This window comes from Callionymus lyra, chromosome 11 (assembly GCF_982586985.1).
Source record: "Callionymus lyra chromosome 11, fCalLyr1.hap1.1, whole genome shotgun sequence".
Classification (NCBI taxonomy): Eukaryota; Metazoa; Chordata; class Actinopteri; order Syngnathiformes; family Callionymidae; genus Callionymus; species Callionymus lyra.
This window is the reverse complement of record NC_141828.1, coordinates 1,289,282-1,316,459: the sequence shown is the minus strand read 5'-3', so window position 1 is coordinate 1,316,459 and position 27,178 is coordinate 1,289,282. Positions and strand designations below refer to the sequence as shown.

At 38.8% G+C, this 27,178-nt stretch overlaps 1 protein-coding gene across 2 annotated transcripts in view; it reads left to right on the top strand.

Moving 5' to 3' along the window:
- The window catches only part of meis1b (Meis homeobox 1 b), a 94,382-nt gene that overhangs the window by 10,984 nt on the left and 56,220 nt on the right, over window positions 1–27,178 (top strand). For both annotated transcript variants that reach the window (XM_087802030.1, XM_087802029.1), the window contains exon 7: window positions 8,027–8,138. In XM_087802030.1, coding sequence (XP_087658156.1) covers window positions 8,027–8,138 — 112 coding nt within the window. The remainder of the gene's footprint in view (window positions 1–8,026; window positions 8,139–27,178) is intronic.

Sequence of the window (27,178 nt, the reverse complement as noted above, 5' to 3'; positions counted from 1 at the left end):
TTTTCAACTATAATCAAACAATTTTCAACTATAATCAAACAATTTTCAATATAATCAAACAATTTTCAACTATAATCAAACAATTTTCAATATAATCAAACAATTTTCAACTAGAATCAAACAATTTTCAACTAGAATCAAACAATTTTCAACTATAATCAAACAATTTTAACTTTAATCAAACAATTTTCAAATATAATCAAACAATTTTAACTTTAATCAAACAATTTTCAACTATAATCAAACAATTTAAACTATAATCAAACAATTTTCAACTATAATCAAACAATTTCAACTATAATCAAACAATTTTCAACTACATTTAAACAATTTCAACTATAATCAAACAATTTTCAACTAGAATCAAACAATTTTCAACTATAATCAAACAATTTTCAACTATAATCCAACAATTTTCAACTATAATCAAACAATTTTCAACTATAATCAAACAATTTAAACTATAATCAAACAATTTTCAACTATAATCCAACAATTTTCAACTATAATCAAACAATTTTCAACTATAATCAAACAATTTAAACTATAATCAAACAATTTTCAACTATAATCAAACAATTTTCAACTATAATCAAACAATTTTAAACTTTAATCAAACAATTTTCAACTATAATCCAACAATTTTCAACTATAATCAAACAATTTTCAACTACAATCAAACAATTTTCAACTATAATCAAACAATTTTCAACTATAATCAAACAATTTTCAACTAGAATCAAACAATTTTCAACTATAATCAAACAATTTTCAACTAGAATCAAACAATTTTCAACTAGAATCAAACAATTTTCAACTATAATCAAACAATTTTAACTTTAATCAAACAATTTTCAAATATAATCAAACAATTTTCAACTATAATCAAACAATTGAAACTTTAATCAAACAATTTTAACTTTAATCAAACAATTTTCAACTATAATCAAACAATTTTCAACTATAATCAAACAATTTTCAACTATAATCAAACAATTTTAACTTTAATCAAACAATTTTCAACTATAATCAAACAATTTTCAACTATAATCAAACAATTTTCAATATAATCAAACAATTTTCAACTAGAATCAAACAATTTTCAACTATAATCAAACAATTTTCAACTATAATCAAACTATTTTCAATATAATCAAACAATTTTCAACTATAATCAAACAATTTTCAATATAATCAAACAATTTTCAACTAGAATCAAACAATTTTCAACTAGAATCAAACAATTTTCAACTATAATCAAACAATTTTAACTTTAATCAAACAATTTTCAAATATAATCAAACAATTTTAACTTTAATCAAACAATTTTCAACTATAATCAAACAATTTAAACTATAATCAAACAATTTTCAACTATAATCAAACAATTTCAACTATAATCAAACAATTTTCAACTACATTTAAACAATTTCAACTATAATCAAACAATTTTCAACTACATTTAAACAATTTTAACTATAACTCAACTATAATCCAGATGATACGACACTATTGTCAAACACTCAAAGTAACAAATCCAGTTTGTCGTTGCTCCTCCTGCAGCAAGTATAAAGTACATACAGTACTGAGTACATACAGTACTGAGTACATAGAGTACTGAGTACATAGAGTACTGAGTACATAAAGTACTGAGTACACACAGTACAGAGTAAGGTGTGAGCACAGAATCTTGAAGCTTCCATTCTTCAGTTTCTTTCTCTCCAGAAACACTAATAACTCTGAGAACAGGAGGTTCGCTCCTGAGCAGCAGATCTGCTTCATCTCTGCAAACACAGGTTGATAATATTTGCCCTTTCAGCCTCGTTCACAGTTCCTTCTGGATTCGCTCGACTTGGTGTCCAGTGTTGTTCGCTGACCATCTCGCGGCTAATGGCATTCCTGCTGCTTCCAACTTGAGGAAGCGCCGCCGCAGCGAAAAGGTCAAAAATGGTGTTAAAGGAAACAAGAACAGATGCACCGAAGACTTCTGGGGGATGGTGGAGTCTCACTGTCTCCTGGACCAGAACACATAGTCCTTCAACCTCCTCGACCTGTAGATCCACATCTTGACGTCGACTTCATTGATGCTTCAATAAGAGTCGATGTTGAATTAATATCATAAGATATTTCATTGAGCATCAAAATAGCAACAGTTTTGTCTTCAGCAAAAGGTTCTGAAAGTCCCTGTAGAAGCTGAAGTGTCACTGGATCCACGAGGCCTGAGTGACTCCATGAGTCCTGACTTCACCCGAGGACACGAACCTTCAGTCGTTCTGCTGCTAGTTATTACAGGATAACAATCTGCCTCTGAGTCGGTAAATAGTTTGTTCCCATAATTCATGCAATAATCATGGACGTGTTTCAGATCCAGCCTCAGGATCGAATCACGTCCCGTCGGTTCTGAAGCCAAACACACTGAAGCGTCTCAAGAAAAACTGTTTCAGTAAATCATGTTTATCACTGTCCCGGCCTGTTCCCACTGTCTTATCTTATCTTAAACCGTTTAAGTCATGTGGTCGTTTCCCTTCTGACTACAGGGTTTTATTGTTATGAACGCAATTCATCAACAGAAGTCATTATTTTCATATAGAGCTGAAGAAGTTTAACAATTACATTTTTATTGTACGTACAATTAAACAATTTTCAACTATAATCCAACAATTTTCAACTATAATCCAACAATTTTCAACTATAATCCAACAATTTTCAACTATAATCAAACAATTTTAATCAAACAATTTTCAACTATAATCCAACAATTTTCAACTATAATCAAACAATTTTAATCAAACAATTTTCAACTATAATCAAACAATTTTCTACTATAATCAAACAATTTAAACTATAATCCAACAATTTTCAACTATAATCAAACAATTTAAACTATAATCAAACAATTTAAACTATAATCAAACAATTTTCAACTATAATCCAACAATTTTAACTATAATCAAACAATTTAAACTATAATCAAACAATTTTCAACTATAATCCAACAATTTTAACTATAATCAAACAATTTAAACTATAATCCAACAATTTTCAACTATAATCAAACAATTTTCAACTATAATCCAACAATTTAAACTATAATCAAACAATTTTCAACTATAATCCAACAATTTAAACTATAATCCAACAATTTTCAACTATAATCCAACAATTTAAACTATAATCAAACAATTTTCAACTATAATCCAACAATTTATACTATAATCCAACAATTTTCAACTATAATACAACAATTTAAACTATAATCAAACAATTTTCAACTTTAATCCAACAATTTTCAACTATAATCAAACAATTTTCAACTATAATCAAACAATTGTCAACTATAATCAAACAATTCAACTGTAATCAAACTATTTTAAACTATAATCCAACAATTTTCAACTATAATCAAACAATTTAAACTATAATCAAACAATTTTCAACTATAATCAAACAATTTTCAACTATAATCAAACAATTTTCACTTTAATCAAACAATTTAAACTATAATCCAACAATTTTCAACTAGAATCAAACAATTTTCAACTATAATCCAACAATTTTCAACTATAATCAAACAATTTTAATCAAACAATTTTCAACTATAATCCAACAATTTTCAACTATAATCAAACAATTTTAATCAAACAATTTTCAACTATAATCAAACAATTTTCTACTATAATCAAACAATTTAAACTATAATCAAACAATTTTCAACTATAATCAAACAATTTAAACTATAATCAAACAATTTTCAACTAAAATCCAACAATTTTCAACTATAATCAAACAATTTAAACTATAATCAAACAATTTAAACTATAATCAAACAATTTTCAACTATAATCCAACAATTTTAACTATAGTCAAACAATTTAAACTATAATCAAACAATTTTCAACTATAATCCAACAATTTTAACTATAATCAAACAATTTAAACTATAATCAAACAATTTTCAACTATAATCCAACAATTTTAACTATAATCAAACAATTTAAACTATAATCCAACAATTTTCAACTATAATCAAACAATTTTCAACTATAATCCAACAATTTAAACTATAATCAAACAATTTTCAACTATAATCCAACAATTTAAACTATAATCCAACAATTTTCAACTATAATCCAACAATTTAAACTATAATCAAACAATTTTCAACTATAATCCAACAATTTAAACTATAATCCAACAATTTTCAACTATAATACAACAATTTAAACTATAATCAAACAATTTTCAACTTTAATCCAACAATTTTCAACTATAATCAAACAATTTTCAACTATAATCAAACAATTGTCAACTATAATCAAACAATTCAACTGTAATCAAACTATTTTAAACTATAATCCAACAATTTTCAACTATAATCAAACAATTTAAACTATAATCAAACAATTTTCAACTATAATCAAACAATTTTCAACTATAATCAAACAATTTTCACTTTAATCAAACAATTTAAACTATAATCCAACAATTTTCAACTAGAATCAAACAATTTTCAACTATAATCCAACAATTTTCAACTAGAATCAAACCATTTTCAACTATAATCCAACAATTCAACTGAGTCGCATCAACACGTGATCACATGATTATTCCTGCGGAGTCGAGCGAGACGTAAACGATCATCAGTCAAACACATCATATATATTATTATGAATATAGAGACAAACTCGTTCTCGTCTCAGACGCACAACGAGAAAGCATTGAGTTGGAATGAGTCGCTGATCAGAGCGGAAGCAGAATTTCCAGCAGGAAAATCTTTTCACGGTGAATTAGGTGCAGGAGGAAGGAGGGATGGTCGTGAAAAGAAAGGGAGGAGGAAGAAAAAAAGAAGGTATGAACGTCTCGTCGGGTTTAAGACGTTGATTTCGACGCACGACGTGGAAAATTGAATCGATCCGTCGATTAAGCGTCAAACACATGGTTTACAGACGCTGGTTCCAATCCCATGATGCATCTCTTTGAAGAGCAGCTCTATGTGTGTTGCACAGTTGTTTTAGTACAGGGTGTGTGTGTGTGTGTTCTGTGGTCCACGTGTGTGCTTGTGTTCGCTTGATGTGTTTGCGAAAGGCAGATGAAAGCATGTGCGCGACCTCGCTGACCCAAAGTCACTGTATTGATAGTGTGTGTGTGTGTGTGTGACCTGGATGTACTGGTGTGTGTGTGTGTGCGATGTCATCCACGTGTGTCATAATTGTGTGTTAGATCGGTGTGTGTGAGTCCGAGGGTCTGCGATTATAAATAAACTACACATCCCTGCGGAGATGCCACCAGGCCTTGTCTCGGCCCCGCCCCCTTTCCCAGGGGGCCGCAGTGGCCACGTCCCAATAGTCCGGAACTGCTTTTTGTTCAATTACAGCGAACGCACAATGTTGCCAATGGCTTAACACCCCCCCCCCCTCTATCTTGTAGCAAACAAAATGTATATTTACCATCAGGCCGTTTGATGTTAGTATTTGATCCTCGATTTATCTCCATTATCTCTGTATTTATCTCTATTATCTCTGTATTTATCTCTATTATTTCTTTATTTATCTCTATTATCTCTTTATTTATCTCTGTATTTATCTCTGTATTTATCTCCATTATCTCTGTATTTATCTCTATTATCTCTTTATTTATCTCTATTATCTCTTTATTTATCTCTGTATTTATCTCTGTATTTATCTCTATTATCTCTTTATTTATCTCTATTATCTCTTTATTTATCTCTATATTTATCTCGATTATCTCTTAATTTATCTCCATTATCTCTGTATTTATCTCTATTACCTCTTCAGAAATTTCCCTGAGAGTGTCATCTCAAAGGGATCAATAAAGTGCAGTCTGGTCTTTATTTATCTCCATTATCTCTGTATTTATCTTCATTATCTCTGTATTTATCTTCATTATCTCTGTATTTATCTTCATTATCTCTGTATTTATCTCTATTATCTCTGTATTTATCTGTATTATCTCTGTATTTATCTTCATTATCTCTGTATTTATCTTCATTATCTCTGTATTTATCTCTATTATCTCTGTATTTATCTCCATTATCTCTGTATTTATCTCCATATCTCTTTATTTTGTCACAAGAGTTCAACTTTAAGACCCTTATAACTCAAATGGGTCCAATTTAAATTGCATTTCATTCAATTGTAGAACATATTAAATAACAACGATGTCCATGATCTCAGCAGCTTTCTGCTTTTATGGCCCATAATCCACCTGGATTCAACCCCCCCGCCTCTTACCTCCTAAAAGGTTTTTGGTTCATTTGGTTTTCAAATGTATTTCTTGTTACATATTATAAAGCAGTCATGTTTGGTTTCTGAGCAGCAGCCGCAGCATATGTTCTTGATCACGCGTCCTTCCATTTTCCCAGCACTGCCCGAAAGAAAATGGAAAAAAAGACATCATGAAACTCACGATATTTCATTTTATGTCAACGTTTTCCTCTCCAGCCAGTGTTCTCTTTCATCGCGGATCCAAACCTAATATTTCTAAATGATGATTTGAACGTCCAGGATCATAATTGAACATCAAACAAAGTGAAGTTTCTGACTTATTGTTTATTTTTACGAGCCACGGACGTCGTGAAGTCTTTCAGTCGAGAGGCTGGAGATGAAAACATTCTTCGTTCTTCTTTTGTTTCTATCACTCGTGTCTTCGCACGAACAACAGCAAACACACAAAGTTGATTTGTTAAAGCTGCTCGACACAGGTGTCTGCGGCTCGCCTTTAATTCAGTCGCACAATCCCTGTGTTTGTGACGACAAAATGAAAAGTTATTCTCCGGATCGAAGTTAATTTTCTCTTTTGTTACATTTCAGAGGCAATAAGACACAAGTTTGTCGCCGTTTCCTTTTTTATTTTTTAATGTGGAATAACACACATTTGTGCGTCAACTTTGTGTGAAGCACGTTCAGAGTGTGTGTTTTCTCCACAGCATCGGAACAACAAACTGCTGAACTTGAATTTCTTGAAGAAAAAACATTGACTCGTTTCATCATTTACGAACTTTGACCCGTTTAGAATTATTGTTCAAATGTTCAATCATTTAAAAACTTGTGCAGCTTAGAAAGTATAGTACAAATAATACAAGTTTTCATAAAAGTAAAAGAACACAATACAAATATAAAAACAGCTAAAAAATCTGCTCTTTAAAATAAATAAATATATTTTTCTTCATTAAATAAACGTACTGTTGAAATTCAAAGCTACACATCTATAAATGAACCTTTGTTTATTTTTGTTTCCAGACAAGTAAAGTCAGAATAATAGTTTGTGTAATAATAAAGATATTATCAATGATTTGTTCATGTAATTATCCAGTCAGAAACACAAGAATAAAACAACATAAACATTAAATTAAAAATGTTTAACGTCAAAACACAACAACAAGACTCAGGAAAATATAAATAAATAAATATTTCTTTATCACAAGACATTTACTGTTAGAGTTTAAAGCTTTAAATCAACGCATGCATCCGTGGATTCTGATGATCGTCGTTTCTTCCTGATATCGAACATTAAAACCAAGTGTGTCATTAATAAAAGTTGTGTGTTTGACAATTAGTTTTAAAATCTTCTGCGAGCATCAGGTTCTGCACAGTCGCTCCTGAACCGAACGTTTCTTCCCTCGTTCTGCACTTTAAATCCATGGCATTAGTCATTTATTTTCGTTTGATTTCACGTCCAAACACAGGATCGTGAGCTTCGAAGCTCCACCGTCCCTCGCCCCTCGCTCGCTCTCTCTCTCTCTCTCTGGCCCGGCCCGGCGTGGATGACATCACTCTCTGGCGCCGCCGACATTCTATCTTGACTTGTAGCTGTTTTGTATTTTCATCTGCAAGTGGTTTGAGCCAAGTGGAGGCAGCCGGGGTTTGCATGCCTCAGAACCAATGCAACATGTTCACATTTCTTCACACAATCCTTGAGGAGACACACACACACTCACACTCACACACACACCACGGTGTCCATCAGACATTAACTCACTTGTCTGTCCTCTCTGTTGCTATGACAGACGTCCTGGAACAGGGATCACGACGACACGGCGTCCACGCGCTCCGGAGGAACGCCGGGTCCGTCCAGCGGCGGACACACGTCTCACAGCGGCGACAACAGCAGCGAACAAGGTAAGGACCCGGAGTCTCGGGGTCTCGTGGGGGGGTCTCTGATGTGATTGGTCCGAGAGGTTCTGGACCTGCGAGGGGTTTTGCTTTTCTTGCTCGGGGATAGTTTGGCAGAGAAACGATGGCTCATGTTCCCGGCCGTCCTCGTGCCAACTGGTGACCCGCCTGCATGTTTTAAGTTACGGTCCGAGCTTTACATCCAAACACATTTGGTTTGTTTTGATGGGAATTTGCTTGCATTAAATCTAAGCGGATCAGATGGTATCGTTTCTTTGGCAGACGTACCTGAGCAGAGAGTTTTCCAGGAACATTTTTTTGGTGTTAACTCTTGAGTTTAGCAGTGAAGGAACGTAGAGGATCAGAAGTGAACACTTGAAACTGTCGTGTTGTGCGACTGAAGTGATGTTCAAATGTGGGTTAAACAGGTTCAAAAGGTTGTGTCGGGATCTGGGGTGACACCTGTGTAACTTCCTTTACACTTGTGTGTACTTTAAAGCAGTACATTGTGTCTCTGTGTGTGTCTTTATGTTAGGATTGTGTATCGGCAACAACGTTGTGTTGCGATATATTGTGATGCTGTAGTGAAAACAATAAATTGTTGTTTTTTTTAAATATTTATTTGCAGGAAAACGGTGGTAGTATAGAAACATAACTGTGGGCAGAAAGGAATAGTTTATGTCTATGTGTGTGTCTTTATATTAGGATTGTGTATCGGCAACAACGTTGTGTTGCGATATATTGTGATGCTGTAGTGAAAACAATAAATTGTTGTTTTTTTTAAATATTTATTTGCAGGAAAACTGTGGTAGTATAGAAACATAACTGTGGGCAGAAAGGAATAGTTTATGTCTATGTGTGTGTCTTTATGTTAGGATTGTGTATCGGCAAGAATATGGTGTTGCGACCTATAGTGACGCTGTAGCAATTTTTTGTTAAAATATTTATTTGCAAGAAAACTCTCGTTGTAAAGACAAAAAACTGTGGAAACAAAGGAACATGTTGTGTTTCTGTGTACGTCTGTATATGTTAAAATGTGTACTGGCAAAGATGAGGCGATAGTGTATTATATTGTATATAATAATGTTGTTTAAAACAATTTTAATTTCAGGAAAACTGTCGTACCGTAGTGAATACACAATAGTGTTACATTCTTAACATCAGATGACTGAAGTCAAACAGGAGGATCTATAGTTTTATTGAAGAAGAAACTAAAAACAAGTGAATATTTCAATGTTAAAATTGGATAAAGTGCTGTGTCAGCAAAACATCGTATCTCTGTCTGTGTGTGTGTTAAGGGTGTGTATTACGATACAATATGTATTACATTCAATTGGAAACAACACGATATATTGATATATATATATATAAAAACTGCAAAACTGTTGGAACAAAAATATATTGTTGTTTTTTTTTAATAATTGACAGCAGGAAATTACTATAACAAATAGTGAACACACAACGCTGATACAGTATTATATTAAATACAAGTTTGTCAAATTGTAAACAAAAAACAACATAGAATATTAACGCGTTATCGAGAAAAAAAAACATCACAATATTTAAGCGCATCGATATTTTCTTACACCGTCAGTATTTGTGTGTGTTTAACTAGAAACTAGTGCACTTGTTTTGTTGTGTACTTTTGTGTGTCTTTTTACTATTTCTGTTTCCCATGTGTTTCTCCATAAGTAACTCTACATTTATTTAATTTCAGTATATTCAGCGTAGTTTGTCCATCTGTTCTACTAAATACTTTTTACTGTAGATTATTTGTGTATTTTTCCATGTATGTTTGCAGCTGTGCTGCTTTAAAAAAAATGTCATACTTCATTCATGTCTCCTGGAGTCAAAGTACGACAAGATACTTCTTGGTTTCAAAAGTTGTGTTAAGCTATCGGGTCAGAAACATCGCAGTGTTTGACCTCGATTGTGTGTTTGCGAGAGCAGCGCTGGGACGATCGGGGGGGTCTTCGGGGTTGCAGACAAAAAAAAAAGGACTTCATATATTATTGAAGGCGCTGTGGAAGGCGAACAGTTCGCAGGGTTGCTAGTGCCAGGAGGCAGAGGCCGGGCCGGGAGCACAGGGCGCCGCCATGCCTTCCACACCAGCGAGCAGCCATTATTATCGTCAACACAGTCTGTCCTTCTTCTCGTCGGTGTCGTCCTCCACCGTCCGTGGCTCGGTCTCGCCGTCCAGGCGACGACGTCAGAGCCACGGACGGGGAAAAAAAAGAGGATGTAAAGGAAAGACAAAGCAACATGGAGTGTGTGTGTGTGTGTGTTTGTCTACCCTTGATGACTAATGGTCGTGTGCAGCCAGCCGCCGCCTGATTGGTCGCTTTAATGAGCTCGCTCTGTGCCGGGTTTGGGCTTCTGCTTTTGTCACCTTTGCCCTCTATTGACCAAACTGACACTTCATTTTTCACAACTTTCCAATTATAGGCTCACTCTTTACGTCGGCGAGCCGCTCGCTTCATCTCACGTTCACTCTTCTCTTGACTCACTCTTTCTTTTGCGAGCGACGGAGTCCGTGTGGCTTCTGAGAGTCGGTTCAGCTCAAAATAAATATGTTTTTTATGTTTAAAAGGTGATTGGGATAAAGTATAGATAAACAAAACCAAGCACAATTGCGGCCGAAAAAAAACCAACTTATTTCAAGGGTAACTAGTAATTACAATGTCTTCGTAACGCTCGTCCTTGTTGAGAAGTAAAGTATCTGTAAATACTTGGTTCCACTAGTAAAATATCAGACGACGTGTAATTCTAGTAGACAATCAGATTTCGTTATAAGCCAGATTAGCTCAGTGAGTTTAGCACCTTCTAGCTCCTGTGTGGTTCCAGTGTACAGCATTAATTCAAGCAGGTATAGTAGAACCCAAAACCTTGCTCAAAACAAAAGGCCAGGAAAACAATTTCTTCACTATTTAAGTGGACGAATTGTCATTTTTTGGTAAAGTTTTGATATCATAGCAGAAAACTAACAACCTCTTTTTTGCTCAAACAGATTCTAAAGTATTGCCAAAGTTAATCCGACGTACTATCACTACTACAAACATTCATTAACCGACAACCGATTCCTTATTTTGATGGTTGTGCTGTCAGTCATCTTTTTAAATGCCTGAGAATTGTCTCTTCGTTATTATGAATCCATCTTTAAACGTGGTGTTTTCTGAAGAACCCAGTGAGTTGCTTGCATGTTTGTGGTATTGTAGCTCCTGGTATTAGAATCGACGCGTCAGGACGACACGACGCCTGTGGGGCATCTTGGACAGACTTCCAGGTTTACGTGGGTTCGATCGCTGCCTCGTCACAAGTGTCTGTCAGTCAGTCAGTAATCCCAGTAAGCTGGTTATTTATCTGTTTGTGCCTCTGCCTCCCCCCTCCTCCCTGCACACTCACCCTTTCATCTTCACATCCTCCCTCTCCTCTCTGGTTTTCCCTTGTCTCCCACCTACTCTATCTTTCATTTGCTCGGGATCCTTGTGTATCTTTGTGCCTTTTCCTCTCCTCCCCTTTCTCCGACTCCCACTCTCTCCAAAACGGCACCTTTGTTTATCTCCTTCTACCTTTCCTTCACCTCCCTTTGTTCGCCTCTTCCTTCTAACTTCTTTATGTCCTCTTGTCATCTTCTCCTCTCATCTCTGAACCCACTGTTTCTGCTCCTGCTCCACTCTTTACCCCACTCCTTTTCTCCCTCTCAACGGGTTTATTCATGCCTTTCTTGTGTTTCTCTCCCCCTCCTGCTCTGGAAAGATTACTTTCTCACTGACCTTTCCCTCGTCGTCTCTTCTCGAGCCTGCACTGCCGTAATATCTCCTCCGTCGTTTTCTTCTGCTGGTTCCTCGTCCTGTTCCACCTGCACCTCCTGGCTCTTAATTACAATTTAAAGCTTGTCTTTTCATCACGGCGCTCCCCGTTTGCCCCTTCATCGCTCGACCCTCCTCCTCCCTGGATGGTCCACTCTTCTCTGCAGGCTTTTTTTCTTCTCTGAATCTATTCCTGAGAAAAACACATGCTCTGCTCTGCCCTCTTCTGTCCACGGTTCACTGCCCACTGGTATAAAAATCCACATCTCCAGCACCGGAAATGTGGAACTCACACGCTTCGGATCCGGAGCGATGCCAGAAATGCAAAGTGGTGTCCTCGATGTGAGGTCGTTCCTGACGCTGATGAATTAATAAGAGCATCTCTCTGAAGGAGTCCAGCACCTTCATCAGCGTCTTGAAGCTCACGTACGACGCTTCCACTCGTGTGTTTATGCCGTAAACGCCGGTTGACCTTGTTGTTCCGCACGTTATCGACATTAGCATAGCGCTAAGATAAGCACAACTTACCATCATTAAAGTGATTCATTCGCAGGTGAATCCTTCAAATGACTCGACGTCTCTGGTTCCCCGTGTGATGAGGAGATATCAAGCGGTGAGATCTTTATAGATCTTATTCCGAGGTTCAAAATAAAAGCTCAGACGTCACCCGATTCAACACTAAACTGATAACTTCTTAATGGACGAGAGAAAATGATTTAGGGATTTACGTCTGTTTTTTTTTTTTATTGTTACCATCGTTCTTCTTTATATTCAAGTCATGGAAACTAGTTTGAGCTCAAGGGTCACAAGTGGACCTGGGTTTGACTTTGGAAAGGCCTGTACTAGATGGATGGATGGATGGATGGATGAACAGATAGATGGATGGATGGGTGGATGATGGATGGATGGATGGGTGGGTGGGTGGATGGATGGATGGATGGATGGATGGATGGATGAACGGATGGATGGATGGATGGGTGGATGATGGATGGATGGATGGGTGGATGATGGATGGATGGATGGGTGGATGATGGATGGATGGATGGGTGGGTGGGTGGATGGATGGATGGATGGATGGATGGATGGATGAACGGATGGATGGATGGATGGATGGATGGATGGATGGATGGATGAACAGATGGATGGATGGATGGATAGATGGATGGATGGATGGATGGATGAACAGATAGATAGATGGATGGATGAACAGATAGATGGATGGATGGATGGATGAACAGATAGATGGATGGATGGATGGATGGATGGATAGATGGGTGGATGGATGGATGGATGGATGAACAGATAGATAGATGGATGGATGAACAGATAGATGGATGGATAAATGGATAAACAGATAATGGACGGATAAATGGAAGGATGGACAATGGATGGATGGATGAACATTGGATGGATAAATGGATGAACAGATAATGGATGTATGGATGGATGGATGGATGGATAAATTGAGGAACAGATAAATGGATGGACGGATGGATAGATAGCTGGTGATCCAAGATAACTGCCATTATTCTGTGTCTATACGTCTGACATCGATTGAAACTTTGTCGTCTGAACCGATGACATCCACTCGTCACATCCCAGTAAAAACGATTTATTTCCTGGTGTGGTGACAGTAATCTCATGCTGCGTCCACCACAACTATTTCTCCAGCATTTAAAGTCCATGGTAAGTTGTGAAAGAAGAAAGATGGGAGGATCACATTTGCTGCACACATGTCGTCAGAATCGCTCCTCGACGTCTCGTCTCCCCGAAGAGAAGTCCTGAAGAAAAGCCTGTGATTTCTCTGTAAACATGAAGCTCTGACAGCGAGCGTGACCCCCAGACTTAATGAGTCCCACTCTATTAACCCAGCTGTTTACTGGCTGCTTCCCGCCAGCGAGAAATAGGAAAGTGTGTATCCTCGGATCCTTCTGGAGAGAAGAACACAATCCAAAGATATGAACAGTAGAGTTTGTGTTTGAGTCGCGAGGACGGATGTGGTCTCGCCTCGTCTTCTTCCCTCGCCGGGCTTCGTAGCCTGGCTCGGGCGGCGGGGAGAGTGTGTTTTGAGAAGCTCCGAGGTTTCCTCCTCTGCTTGTCGCAGGGTTGAAGGCGATGACTGGCGATATTAGATATGTATCACCAATTACTCTGAGCGTTGTGAGGAGAGCGCTGCGGTGCGCCAAAGCAAACAGCTCCCCGTCAGGCGGCTGTTATTGTGTCTGCACACTTCGCTCGCACCAGAGTGGCGACTGGAGACTTCTGCCCGAGATTTACTTGCAAGGGTTTTGGGTTTTTTTTCTTCTCCCTCTGAAGTTGAGTAATTCTGCTAACAACAGCTCTTTGACAAACTTTAAATTGCAGCCAAATGCTGCGGAGATTTGATTTAAAAAATGTCTGTGCGGTGGACGGGCTTCCAGCACATCTTCTATTTAGAGCGTTCTCGCTCGTCATCTGTCCAGGTTCGTTCGCCGTAGCCTCAATAATTTCTTTATTTTCAAAAAGAACTTTTCATGATTAGATACACAGACGTTCTTTCCCTCCGCGGTGGATCCCAGACCTGGCGGCCACATGTGACGCTAACATAAAACATCTTTTTCTTTATCTCTTGATATCTATTCCTTGTTTTGGCAGTGATTCTATAATGCCTTCATTTTGTTGCTTCTTGATCTTTTCTTGTTCATCTGAGATTCTCCCTTTGTCAACATTTATTGGTTGAGTACTTCAATCTTTTATATTTGTATTTGTCCCTCCTGCTGTTTGACCAAATACCAGGTGTTGCAAGGAAATAAAGTACATTGAAAATGACCCAGAAATACTCCAGAGAAACCGGACGAAGAGTATATTCAATTCAATTCAATTCAATTTTATTTAAAGTGTCTTATCATAACAAAGTTATCTCAAGACACTATACAGTTGAAATAAGACTACAGTTGATTAAGGAAAAATAGATCCAGCAATTCAACAAAGAGCAAGAAACAAAACACTGTACAGTGAGCAATGGCGAGGAAAAACTTCCTTTTAGAAGCAGAAACCTCGAGCGGAACCAGACTCATTGTTGACGGCCTGCCGCTTTGACCGGCTGGGAGGAAGGATGGGGGGGTAGACGGATGGATAAGGAGAGGAGTGAGGGAGGATATAGTGAGAGAAAAGAGGAGAGTGTAGGAGGGTCCATGGGGGTGCTGGAGAGAACTCTATTATCAGAGTCATAGAAATGAGCTAAAACTATGGATTTATTATTTGGTATTTTATAAACATTGAATACATTTGATTGGAATTGGACCCAATAAAACAAATCTGTAAATCTCAATTAATTTGTATGTAATACAAATGACTTAAATGTATTTGAATTTTCAGGGCGGTCTCCTGTCTCCTTGCAACGACCATATCAAGTTGTCTCCTTAAAACTTCACTCAGTCGAATCCATTATCATTTTTCAAGCAATTCTGTGAAGCAGTTTTTAAGTCTATGTGATATTGAGATCAGGCAGTAACACACAGAGATGAAGTAAACTAATTTAATGTAATATTATATTTTTAATTTAATTTATATATAGTGTTTTTTTTCAATAAGCTTTAAAGATTAATTTTTAAGTTTGGGTTTAATATTTTCAAAGACCAGTTGCATCTGGAGACTCATAATAATGTTGTCTTTAAATATATAAATGTTATTTTTAATATTTATATCTTTAAATACTCAGTGTGGGCTGACGTCGGAAAACTTTCCGATAACATTTCTCTTGATATTTACGGAGACCAGGAAGTTGGCTGAACCTTCTCCTCAACAACGTGACCCTTAAACATCTTTCATTAAGTCCACATTTTAATCTGCGTTCTCTGATCCCACCGATAAGAATTTGCAGCCTCCACGGGTCGTGAATTCCCATCGATCGCTCCGGAGTATTCCCATCGCTGCCGCATCGACGAGGTCAGGCCATGGAGTCGCCGGTTCCGTCCTCGCGCTCTCATTGGTCGGTGGCCGAGCCCGAGGCGGGCTGAACTCGGCCATGGAAAGCAGCGCCAGGCAATCAGCAGCCAGATTAGCAGCGTCCAATCCCGTGGCTTCATGTGGCCTCTTCAAAGTCACCAATTAATTGGTCCGATTGTCCAGCAGACCGTGAGGGAGAACTCGGTGTCTGTCTTTTATGCTTGTCCGCTCAGTCTCTGCGTTCACAATAGTCTCTCTGTCAGAGATCCGCTGTTCCTCCTTTCCTGGATTCATGTTGATAAAGACTGGATTCAGACTCATGTTGACAAATATGTTTACCTAAACTCATCGATGGGTCTTCAGGTTGAGTTTTTTGTGTGTGGGTTTGTCTAGACAATGTCTAGACGTTGCGAGGAAGATCCAGTCCAGTAATTGTCTTACTGGTGTTCAGCTTTCTTGATAATCTGTTTAAACGTGCGTCTCTATGGGGAGATAAAAGGCGTGTGGCTTCCTTGATTAGTCTGCCGACGCCGCCGCCGACGCCGCCCGAGTACAGGAGCTGGAAGAGCGAAACGTGATTCTCCCTCTTCCTCACACCACGAGGCTGCAATGAAAACAAAGACCATTGTTGTGACAGCACTTATGGGCCGAAGCTGTGTGTTTATGAGGAACAGTGTGAGGAGTCTGGCCTCGCCGGAGGAGCTTAAATGAAACAAGGCTAAATATCCTTTGACTTCTACGCTGTTCTCTGGTCACATACGTGTTCTTCACAGGGTTTCTACTCCTGGTAGCAACGTTTATCTAGACTCTGGGATGTTTACTGCAACTCAAACACTGTTATCCAGCTCGACTCCAATCACGACCCTTCTCTCCGACAAATGGATTGAGCTTTACAACTGGGCTTTATCACAGCGAGAGATGCTTTAACATGTAGCCACTTGAAAACGATGGCCCTTAAAAGGCCTTTTTATTGGGCTGTAAACCTGATCTCTCTGGAGAAAGTTGTGTGTCTGTTAAACCACTGGTTTAAACTCCAACTTGCTTTGAATGCAGAATTCTTTTCGTCCTCAAAACGTTTTTTTATTAGGTTCTGAGTCGAAAGAAAGGTTTATAGAAACCTATCGCTTGCTTTCGTGGTTCTAACCGTTTCTACTAGGTCTAAAGAAAAGTTGTTCCTAGTGAAGGTTGTAAGATTAAGACTTAGGCGGCAGGAGTGAAAGGATGATGTTATTTTATGTTAATCTTTGTGTCCTTTTCTTGGGTTATCTCTTTTGATCTATGTTCTTTATATTTGAATTTGTCAATCCTTGCACTGTGTTCTTTTATTTGAACTTTGTTCTTTTGAAACTATTGTCTACTGTAAACCTTATGTCTTGAATTGGATCTCCAGATGTATAATAAAGTCTATCTAATCTAATCTAATCGAATCTAATCTAGGTTGATTATTTACTCATTTCAAATGTTGCTGTAGCTACTACTGACAATATTGGGTTATATGTGGCAAAGACTATTGTTTCCGATTTGGGGGACCAATGCCGATTGTTGTCACCATTTTTCTTTTCTTTTATTATAAATATTCATTACATACAACATTCATTACAATTATTAGTTTCTTGGAAAAATAAAGTTGTTGTTTCACCATTACTTGTTTGGTTTGGAAAGATGAGAGAAAAGTTGTTTTAATTGAATACATAGATGGACCAGTATTTATTAATCTAATGGAACAACTAGTGCAAAACTAATATTTCGTGAGGCTCTGGCTATGATAACATGTGGGAACATCAGGCAAGACTTCAAAAGTAAACACAGGTTTTTTAGAACTTAAGGTCCAGTGAACTTTGACAGAACAGGGTGTGATTTCATTTTTTTTTTAAATGTGTTTTTCTTCGTGAAGCCGTAACTATTTATGCAGTTAGAGGAATGTTAAAAGATAAAATTTAAAACATTTTGGTTTGATCTACCAAATAAAAGGAATTTAAACTATTGCAACCTCTGGGTTTTTTAAGGACATTCATTTTAATCATGAAAAATGAATATTGTTTGTTGACGATACTTTGAATTGAAAAGTATGTTTGCGTGGCGACCGGGGCGGCTCGGCCCGGACCCTCATTTGGGTCGTCCTTCATGCTCCCTCGTTCAAGAGTTGTTCGAGCTCATTAACTGCACCGTTATTGTCCTACAAGTATATCGGAGCTAATTTTGTCAAATGAAGTTTCCGTCCATAAAACTGGCCACTGGGTCTTCCTCGCCATCTGTCCCGCTTCCAACCAGATGTTTGCTGTGATGCTCAATTTTTTCTCCCACCCATTGCACATGCTTTCAAAATCTCAGGACGGGTGGATGTGAGTATCTGGTGTCGCTCGAAAAGGGAAGTCCACTCGTGTTCTCAGGTGCAGCGGCTTCTTTGCTTTTCGGTTTAGTGTCATTTGGCCACATGTGGAGAGAAGGTGAAGTAAACACCAGGACTTCCTTCTCAGCTCGACAAGTTTTCGTAAGGATCGGCCGCTCGTGGTCGTCGCTGCCTGTGGGAAAATCTGTCCTCGTAAAATACCTTTTTTGATAAGGTGTCGCCGGCCATTACTGTGTTTGCCTTTCAGATTTATGAGTATGTTTGCACTTGTTATCGTGTGATGCTGGTGTTTGCGCATCGTGTCTCGATTCTCACATCCGTGGCTCTCGTGCTGCGCCTTAACTAAACACAGCCACTTGGAAAATGTAATTATTGCTATTATTCCGGACAAATCCTCGTTAAGGAGTTGGTATTTATGGAAACTACTGCAATTGCCGTTACCTTTTCACTCTGTTGAGGTTATTTTGTAAATGAAACATACATAAAATGATATTTTTAATTGAGCTTTTTTAGCCGAATTCACCAACATCAGTCACCATGGCGATTTGTCGGTGCGTCCTGGGATGAAAAGTGTTGTTCAGCTGAAAAGTTTGCATCTTCTGAAAAGCGTGAACAGAAGACGAGTCGAGAACAATTGATTTTTTAAAAACAACATGTGTTCTGGAGGAAGCACGTGCAGAGAAACACTTTGATCAAAAACACGTATGGATGGAGATTCGACCTCGAGATGATTCAGTTTCTGGTTTCTTTCTTGTTGTTCTCGTGCTGGTTAGATGTGACCAAGAAATGTAAATGACACTCTGCCTTGGCTCCACAATTTACATGAATCCATATTCAATCCGTGTGTATAGAATATTCCCAGACAGTCCTATGTTTTCTGCGCATGACGGATCATCGAATCTACGACACATTCTTTCTAAAGTACAGCTGAACACGAGTCTTTGTCTGACATTAACCTCCTGGACTGTTCATTTAAAAGCAAACTGGGTTCATGTGTGAGTGTGGAGTGTGTCTGGGGAAGTATCTTTAGCTCCAGTGTTGTAATTGTGGTGCTAATGATGTCGACACACTCTGGCTGTTTGTTTACACGCTCGCTCTTCTTAAACGTGCGACTGCTGAGGAAGCTTTTTATCTAATTACAGGTGTTTTTCTAAACGATAGCGTTTACTGTTTGCCATGAGAAGCATCAAAGGACGGTTACTTGAGTATTAATGTTTGTCGGGAGCTGAACTCGAAGGTTAATCTAAACACAACGTATCTAAAACACGTGTCGTACTCAAGATGCCCGGCGGACGTTTGGCTCGATTCAGTCTATTAGGTTCATTGTGTTGATATATACCTAGAAAGATGCCTTTGAAGTAGAAATAAGGAACTGAGATAATGTCGTATAAAAGAAAAACTGATGATTTTTTAATAGACATACAGACACAGAGATAATCATGATATAAATACAGACTTTGAGAAAATAAAAATCACAATCGCTCTTATACTTCCATGTAATTACACATTGACCCTTGACTTTGACACCTTTGCATTTCAGCCTCTTCTGTGACTGATTGATTGATTGATTGATTGATTTATTCTTCCCTCATTGGGGTAATTTGTGCAGTTAACAAAATAACAAACATACACATACATAAGACATACAGTAAACATGTTAGAAATAATAACAAAAGAAAAGTAAAACAAATCAAATAATGATGAATAAAATAGAATAATAATCCTAATTAAACTTTAATTACTATTATTATTTACTCACCTGACTGAATATTTGGTCACCCATGAATTAAATGATACAACTTAAGAATAAATGCTTGTGAAAGTGAAAGTATGAGTTTAAAGTGACCAATACTAAGTGAGGCAGGATGAAGGGATGAAAAAAAAACAAGGAATTAGCACTTTGTTTAGTGAGGAAGCATTGTTTGGCCTCTTGGCACACACACACACACACACACACACACACACACGAACACACACACGAACACACATAGACAAACAAGCCACTCACACATCCATCCAGGGAACAGCAGCGTTTATTTAGGCTTCTTTTGATCAGGAGATTAGCCTCATCATCCCTCGCACTTAAACAAGCCGAAGGGGGTCCATGTTCAGGAAATCCCGGTTTTCCCGACAGGTCGAACTCAAGAGGCCGAAGCAACACTTCTGATGACATCCACACACTCGACAGGTTGTGCTGGAGTTTCATTGAAAAAGTGCTCTTCCTGTGAGCGAGCGTTGAAAGCGATACACATCTGCGGAGAAACAATGTAGCGCTGATGTCATAGCACTCGTGCCAGCTGATTTCTCCGCCGCTCTGTTATTATTAGCCTCTATCACACTCGCCCAGCTTAAAGCCACAAACAGCAAAGAGCTAATTTTAGACTCCAAAGAGGATAAGGATAAATAGCTTGCTGCTAGTTTGCCATATGGTTCCCGGACGATTATATTGTGCCGGTAATATTCCCTCGCCATCCAACGGTCGTTTCATAATTCCAGAAGCGCTTTTAATTTGTGACACATTTTAAGGGTGTTTTTATTCTCCATATCTTTATGGGATTTTCCCCAAAAAGTCACAGACTTTCTCTGGTTCTCAAACTGTAGTTTCCGTGGAGCAGCAGCTGCTGGGTCCAGTTTTGTCTCCAACAAACTTGTACATGTGAGCCTGAGAAGAGAGAAATAAACGAGTCAGTGGCGCGTCCACACATGCCAATGTTCACATGTAAATGAACACACACAGGCGCTCTCCATTATTCTCTCACTCCCTCAAATTGAAATAATTCAATTTATGGACACAGTTCCAGACCTCCCCGGCTAAGACCATTATGCATGGAGCCCCCCCTCCGCCCCACACACACCCCCTCTTCCCTAACAAAGGAAGGGGAGAATTTACCAGACGGCTCTCCAAACGACACCCACACAAAGCCAATTTCATGCCAGGGAAACACCAGCACAAGCGCCATTTTTTAAATCAAACCTGTTTCCCCCTAAAGATTAGTTTTTTTCTCCAAGACTCAAAGTGGGTCGAGGCTCCTTAAATGTTTATTTAAAAGTCAGTTTATGACAAACAGGTGGATAGTTAGACGGAGAAATAACACGAGATGCTGGGAGTCAAACTCAAACAGAAAAGGGGTCAAAATCTAAAAGTAAAGAAAGAAACAGTTGCAGGTTTTTATTTGAAAAAAAAAACTCAGAGAAAAACTTATTTTTAGAATAAACTATAAATCTATGACACCAGAACAGAGGACACTTCTACACCTTATTATATCTGAATGATAACTTTAATCTCTTAACACATTTGTGTCTTCGTGTTGACACTATTGTATTTTTATGTCTAAACCAGAAGGATCTTCTCGCCTGCAGTTCATACAAAACTCTGCAGCCAGAATTCTGAGCCGCTCTAGTAGAAGAACTTACATTTCTCCTTCAAACTCTTCACTGGCTGCTCTAGTAGAAGAACTCACATTTCTCCTTCAAACTCTTCACTGGCTGCTCTAGTAGAAGAACTCACATTTCTCCTTCAAACTCTTCACTGGCTGCTCTAGTAGAAGAACTCACATTTCTCCTTCAAACTCTTCACTGGCTGCCAGTTTCTTTCAGGATCATTTTAAAATTCTGGTTCTTACTTTCAGATCTATTCATGGTCAGACCTTCATGATCTGATCCAGACTTACACCCCAGCTCATGGTGACTCCTTCAAGAAACACTTTTATTTGTTTCTTAACTTTCTTGTTGCTGCTGTGTTTGTCTCTATGTTGTCTTGATCTTTTAAAGTTTGTATTTTTAACTGTCTATTGTTTTGTTGTTTAAGCGCTTTGTGACGCTGGTCTGAGAAAGATCGTCTCAAATAATAATTACTTGTCAATGTAGATAATATTAATAAATATATTTATCAGTTAATTTCATTCAAAACTATCTTAAAAACCCATACTTTCACGTGCTCTCCCTGCTTGTTTAAAAAAGCTCTCTTGAGGAAAACACAAGTATTTTCCCACTCAGTGTGCGAGATAACGCCGGCATGTTGGCACCGCGGTGGCATAAGCTACTAATAACACATGAGCTGTCGCTGTTCTGGAATAACAGAGGGTTTATAAAAGGATCAGCACCCACTAGGAAGCAGCGAGTCGACGAAACCAGCAGTTGGTTGTTTGTTTTTTTTCATTTATATTTTGGGTGTAAGTTGAATTTGTAATGAGTAAACAAAGCCACACATGTGGGATTTCATTAGAAGGATCCCTTTGTCAGCCCGAGCTAAACAAACAGAGATACGCCTTCCAAAGTAAAGTTAGAACTTCCTTCTCCTCGTCCTGGTGTCCTCCAGCAGCATGTGGTTTGGTGGGGGGTTCGTAGTCCTGGTCCAGATAAGAGACTCTATGTTGAGAGGAAGAAGGAAGCGAGCAGGGTTTACGACCCGCGATCCTCCCGCGACATGTGGACCGGAGTGATATGCCCCCCCCCCCTCGCCATGTCACTTCCTCAGCGAGGGGTGACTTCCTGTAAGAGTCTGACCTCGCCGTCGCCTCGGCGGAACAAAGATGGAGTCAGGAGAGTTGAGCGTATGAGTGTGTGTTCAACACTCTATCTCTGGAATAAAGGTTATCAGGAGCGAGGATCTCACCCGAGTGCTAGTTATCTCTAAAGGTTCCACTGCTCGGGTTACCGTCCAGTGTGTGGATGTCATGAGTGTGGGCACCACAAGTTGTGTTGCTCTACAAACACACAAAGTAAACGCCTCTTCACCCCCCCGTCCCCCTCCCCCGGCCCACCCTGCCGCTCCGATGTTTACCTGCAGGTATTTGTTATCCTTCTCTTCCCTAAGCTGACTGAAGACTTTATCTATCAGCCGAGTCCCTGTGGCAGGTATCCATGTCGGGAGTGTTGGTCAGGGTCAGACCCGGGTCAGGCCTGGACCTGGCATGTTAGATTCCACCTCCAGCAGTTCATCTACAGCACAAGCTTAGTTTTACTTCTTGATTTGAATTGTATTTATATTTAGAAATATTTTTAAATATTATTTACAATTCAAATGTTGAAACTTTTTGTTTTGTTTTTAATTCATTGATTTTTTTAAATAATTAAATAAAAAAACGTTTACATTGAAAAGTTGAATTGTTTTGTATTAAATAAATGAATTAATTATTTTGTATTTTAAATGTTTATTTTGTTTTTAGCTTTTCTTTTAGCTTTTTAAAAAATAATTGAATCAAAGAATTTGAAAAAGAGTTTTAAATAAAGTATAAATAACTAAAAGAAAAACACATAAATTCAATAAAAATGTTGGTATATTTTTTTTATAAAGTTTTTAAAGAGTATTTTCAAAGTGAATCAATACTATACAAATAGAAATAAATAAATACATTTTCTAAATTAAATAATTTGAATTCATAGCCTTTTAAATACAATAAGATAATAGTGATAATAAAAATGGGAAAATAATGAATAGAATGAATAGGAAAAAATGAATGTGGGACTTAATTTTTGTTAATGACAGTATCATAGTTAATTGTTGGCTTTAATGATACTTTCATTAACTTCTTTAAATATAAAATCAAACCTGTGTTGGAAGCGTATTGTGCTGAAGTAACTTTGCGAAGTCTTTCATGGCATCAGCTGATTCCTGTGAAGGGTTCGACCTGCCTTTGTGCTCTTAAGTGCTCTTAGCTTCTTTTTTTTAAGTCCTTGTCCTTTCTGTCGTCCCTTCCCCCTCTTCAAGGTTCATTTGACTCCCTTTACCCCTCGCTCGCTCTCTCTGTGCCCAGTGTGCAGTTGCACCGACGCCGGGTGAGCGCGAGGTGTCAAAAGCCATCTCGGAGCTGGAGAAACAATCGAGGGGGTGAGATTTAAGGGTGAGAAAGAGGCCCAATTTCAAGATCCTCAAAGGTGTTTATGTGAGGAGTTCCCTCCACTGAGGCGGAGGATCCACGGGATCTCACAAGTGCTCCCATTTGAACTTGTTCAGACCTTCCATGGGCAGGTTAGGAAAGGAAAAAAGACAGCAGGAACACAATGGCAAGAGGGGAAAAATCAATAGTTTCACAGCAGAAGTGCTCGACATGAAAGGGTGAATTCATTGCCCTGCACTTTCATTCCAGCCAGTGTTGCACGTGTGTCTCTCTCGACTGATCTGGAAGTGGAAATAAAAGGCGGCCGCGGTGTGTGTCTGTGTGCGACCTGTGTGTGTGCGACCTGTGTGTGTGCGACCTGTGTGTGTGCGACCTGTGTGTGCACGCAGGCGGACGGCGCTTTAATGTCGTGCCGGTGCCCGAGCTGCAGGCACTTTCCAGCGTGTCGGGCAGCCCGTGGTGATAACCCTTTACGGGGGAAAATGGCACAGAGAGAGCAGTCACATTTACACTGACATTTTTGCCATCACCTATGGCTATGTCAACAGGCCTCCCCCCCTCCGCCCCCCACACACACCCCCCCATAACACACTGAGACAATGTTTGGCAAAGATAGAGATGGAGAATATTTGAACAACGGACAATAAAGGCGATGGTTTTGTTTGACGTGATCTCGTCTTATTTGAGGAACATTCATCTAAAAAGGTTTTAGATATTCATGCAAAAGACTAGATTAAATCTGCTGTTACTAGATCTTTTTTTCACAAAACCTCTAATTCAATGATTCAGAAAGTGTTTCTCAAATAATACATGAAACAATGGGTTTAAAAAAATGTTTTTCTTACTCTATTGCCAGATTATTAGGATTTATTCCTAACTAATTTTGTATTTTCTATATCTTTAAAGAAGACATTTTATATGTTTTTTTTATTACAAACAAAGCTTAAATGTTAACGTTAAGCTTAAAAACGTTGGTTATTTGAGGATCGAGTCATGATTCTGTTCAGGTGTGAAACTGATTGAAGAAATATTTCATCTAATAATAGAATAAAATCACAACCTTCAAAACAACACAGTCATTTTGATTGTGTGTAAGTAAGTAAGTAATATTTGTAGAGAACTTTTCCAGACCAGGGTCACAAAGCACTTAAACAATCAAAACAATACTCAATAAAATATTCACTTAAAAGATCAAGATAACACGAGAACAACACAGGAGTCTCAGAGAATCAGGGAACAAACTGCACGAATAAACATGTGTGTGTTAAACATAGTTGTGTAACTGAAAAGTGTATGTGTGTTGTTGCACAAACTCTTATCTCACTAACCCAGATCTGTCACTGTGCTTCTGTCAAGATCGCCATCAATCACCTGCCTTGTTTTCAACATGAACTATAATTACTTCGTTTCAATTATTCGATTACAGGAAACGCTGACTCATCCTTGTTTCGTCTGAAAGTGCAGGTTTCTCTTCTTCTGTGCTTGATGACAGCGTTCCTTGTCCTTATTGTTCATTCTCTCGCTGCGAGCTCTGCCAAGACAAACGTGGGCTTCAGAGCGACGTGATCCGAACACGACGGCTCAACTTGGAGGAAAGATCTTGAAGAGAGTGGAGTGTTTGGACGACAGGAAGGGAAGTCTAGACGAGCCATATTGTTGTGTCGACAGTGCATGTCATTATCATGACGGTTTAAGGGGGTTCCCTCGGCTCCGGGATCCACGGGCGGCGAAACAGAGTCGGTCACAGAGGGTGTTTTGTTGTCGAGTGTGTGAGGATTTCTTTATGACTTTTCCCTCAAAGTTACGTTGCTTGATGATCCTCGAAAAAGGTTCCGCGTTCAAATGACTCCGTGTTCTCCGGGGAAGGCTTTTTCAAAAGCACTTCTGCTTTGGAATTACATTGCATGGAATTCCTGCATTTTTTTCACATGGGAGGGACCTCTGGAGCAAAGAGAACCCCCTCCCTCGCTGGCGGCTTCACCCCCTGTCCTCCCCTTCCTGAGTCTCCTGCCTATGAATGGCCTGAATACAATAAACGCCACTTTTCCTTGGTCCCTGCTCCTCTGGTCTTTACCCTTCTGAGGATTCCTGGGAATGTGATTTGTGTGTTCGGGGGTTTGTACGAGAGCATTCTTGACTTCATGTCTCATGTTTTCAGTGCGCGCCTGTGTGTACGTATGAATTTATCGCCTGACAATTTAAGATGTTCAGAGCGTGGAACAGGATAGCAGGCCCCCGAGGCCTGGGCTTCGCCTGCGCCGCTCACCCCTGCTCGTGTGATCTCTCTCTGGGTGTGAAACTCAAGGAGTGGCCCACGGAGAGATCAGCTCCAGGTCACCGGCAGTCCTGACCAAACACACACTTTCTTCTTCCACCGGAGATATATATCCCGTAGAATACAAATGCATTGTCATAAATTTAAAAGCTGGCTGCACGTCTTGTCTCTCTCCGTCCATCCATGGCCTATAAAGTCCTGCGAAAACACCTCAACGTCTCCCCCACCAAAAAAAGAAAAACCTTCAGCCATCTGTGAATGATTCCTCACACAGGATCCCACTCATGACATCTGGCACAAAGCTAATATTCATAACCCTTATTCCCCGTCTAGGCAGGGCTTTTTTTTACGAAGAGGAAAAAATATTGGAGAGCGAAATGTCATAATTCAGCGTCGGCTGTGACGCGACGGCTGCTCGCACATGACTGACTGCTGAGTCCGCGGCTGTTAATTTGCCAGGCGGCGGAAAAACGGCTGACACCTCGCGATGGCACGTCGAGGGGGCAGGTAGTGCGCTGAGAGACGCTTCATAATCAGATCATAACAGATTAGCCCAGATAGTGCTTGATAATGTCAGGCTGCGCCCTGAGACAGCGTCGCCGAGAAACCACGCCGGATGACGAGAGAACGGGAGGTTTTCACGAGTCTGTTATTGTTATGAACGTGTCGTTGTATGGGCGGGGGGTTCCAACATTCTATACCCAGAGAAGCTGTTTCTCGTAGCCTAAGAAGCTAACGTGGCTAACTAGCTTGGTTAATGCTAACACGCTTAGTGAGCGCTAACCTAGTTTTTCAGTCATTATTTATTTGTTCCTGGTGTGTGTGTGTGTGTGTGTGTGTGTGTG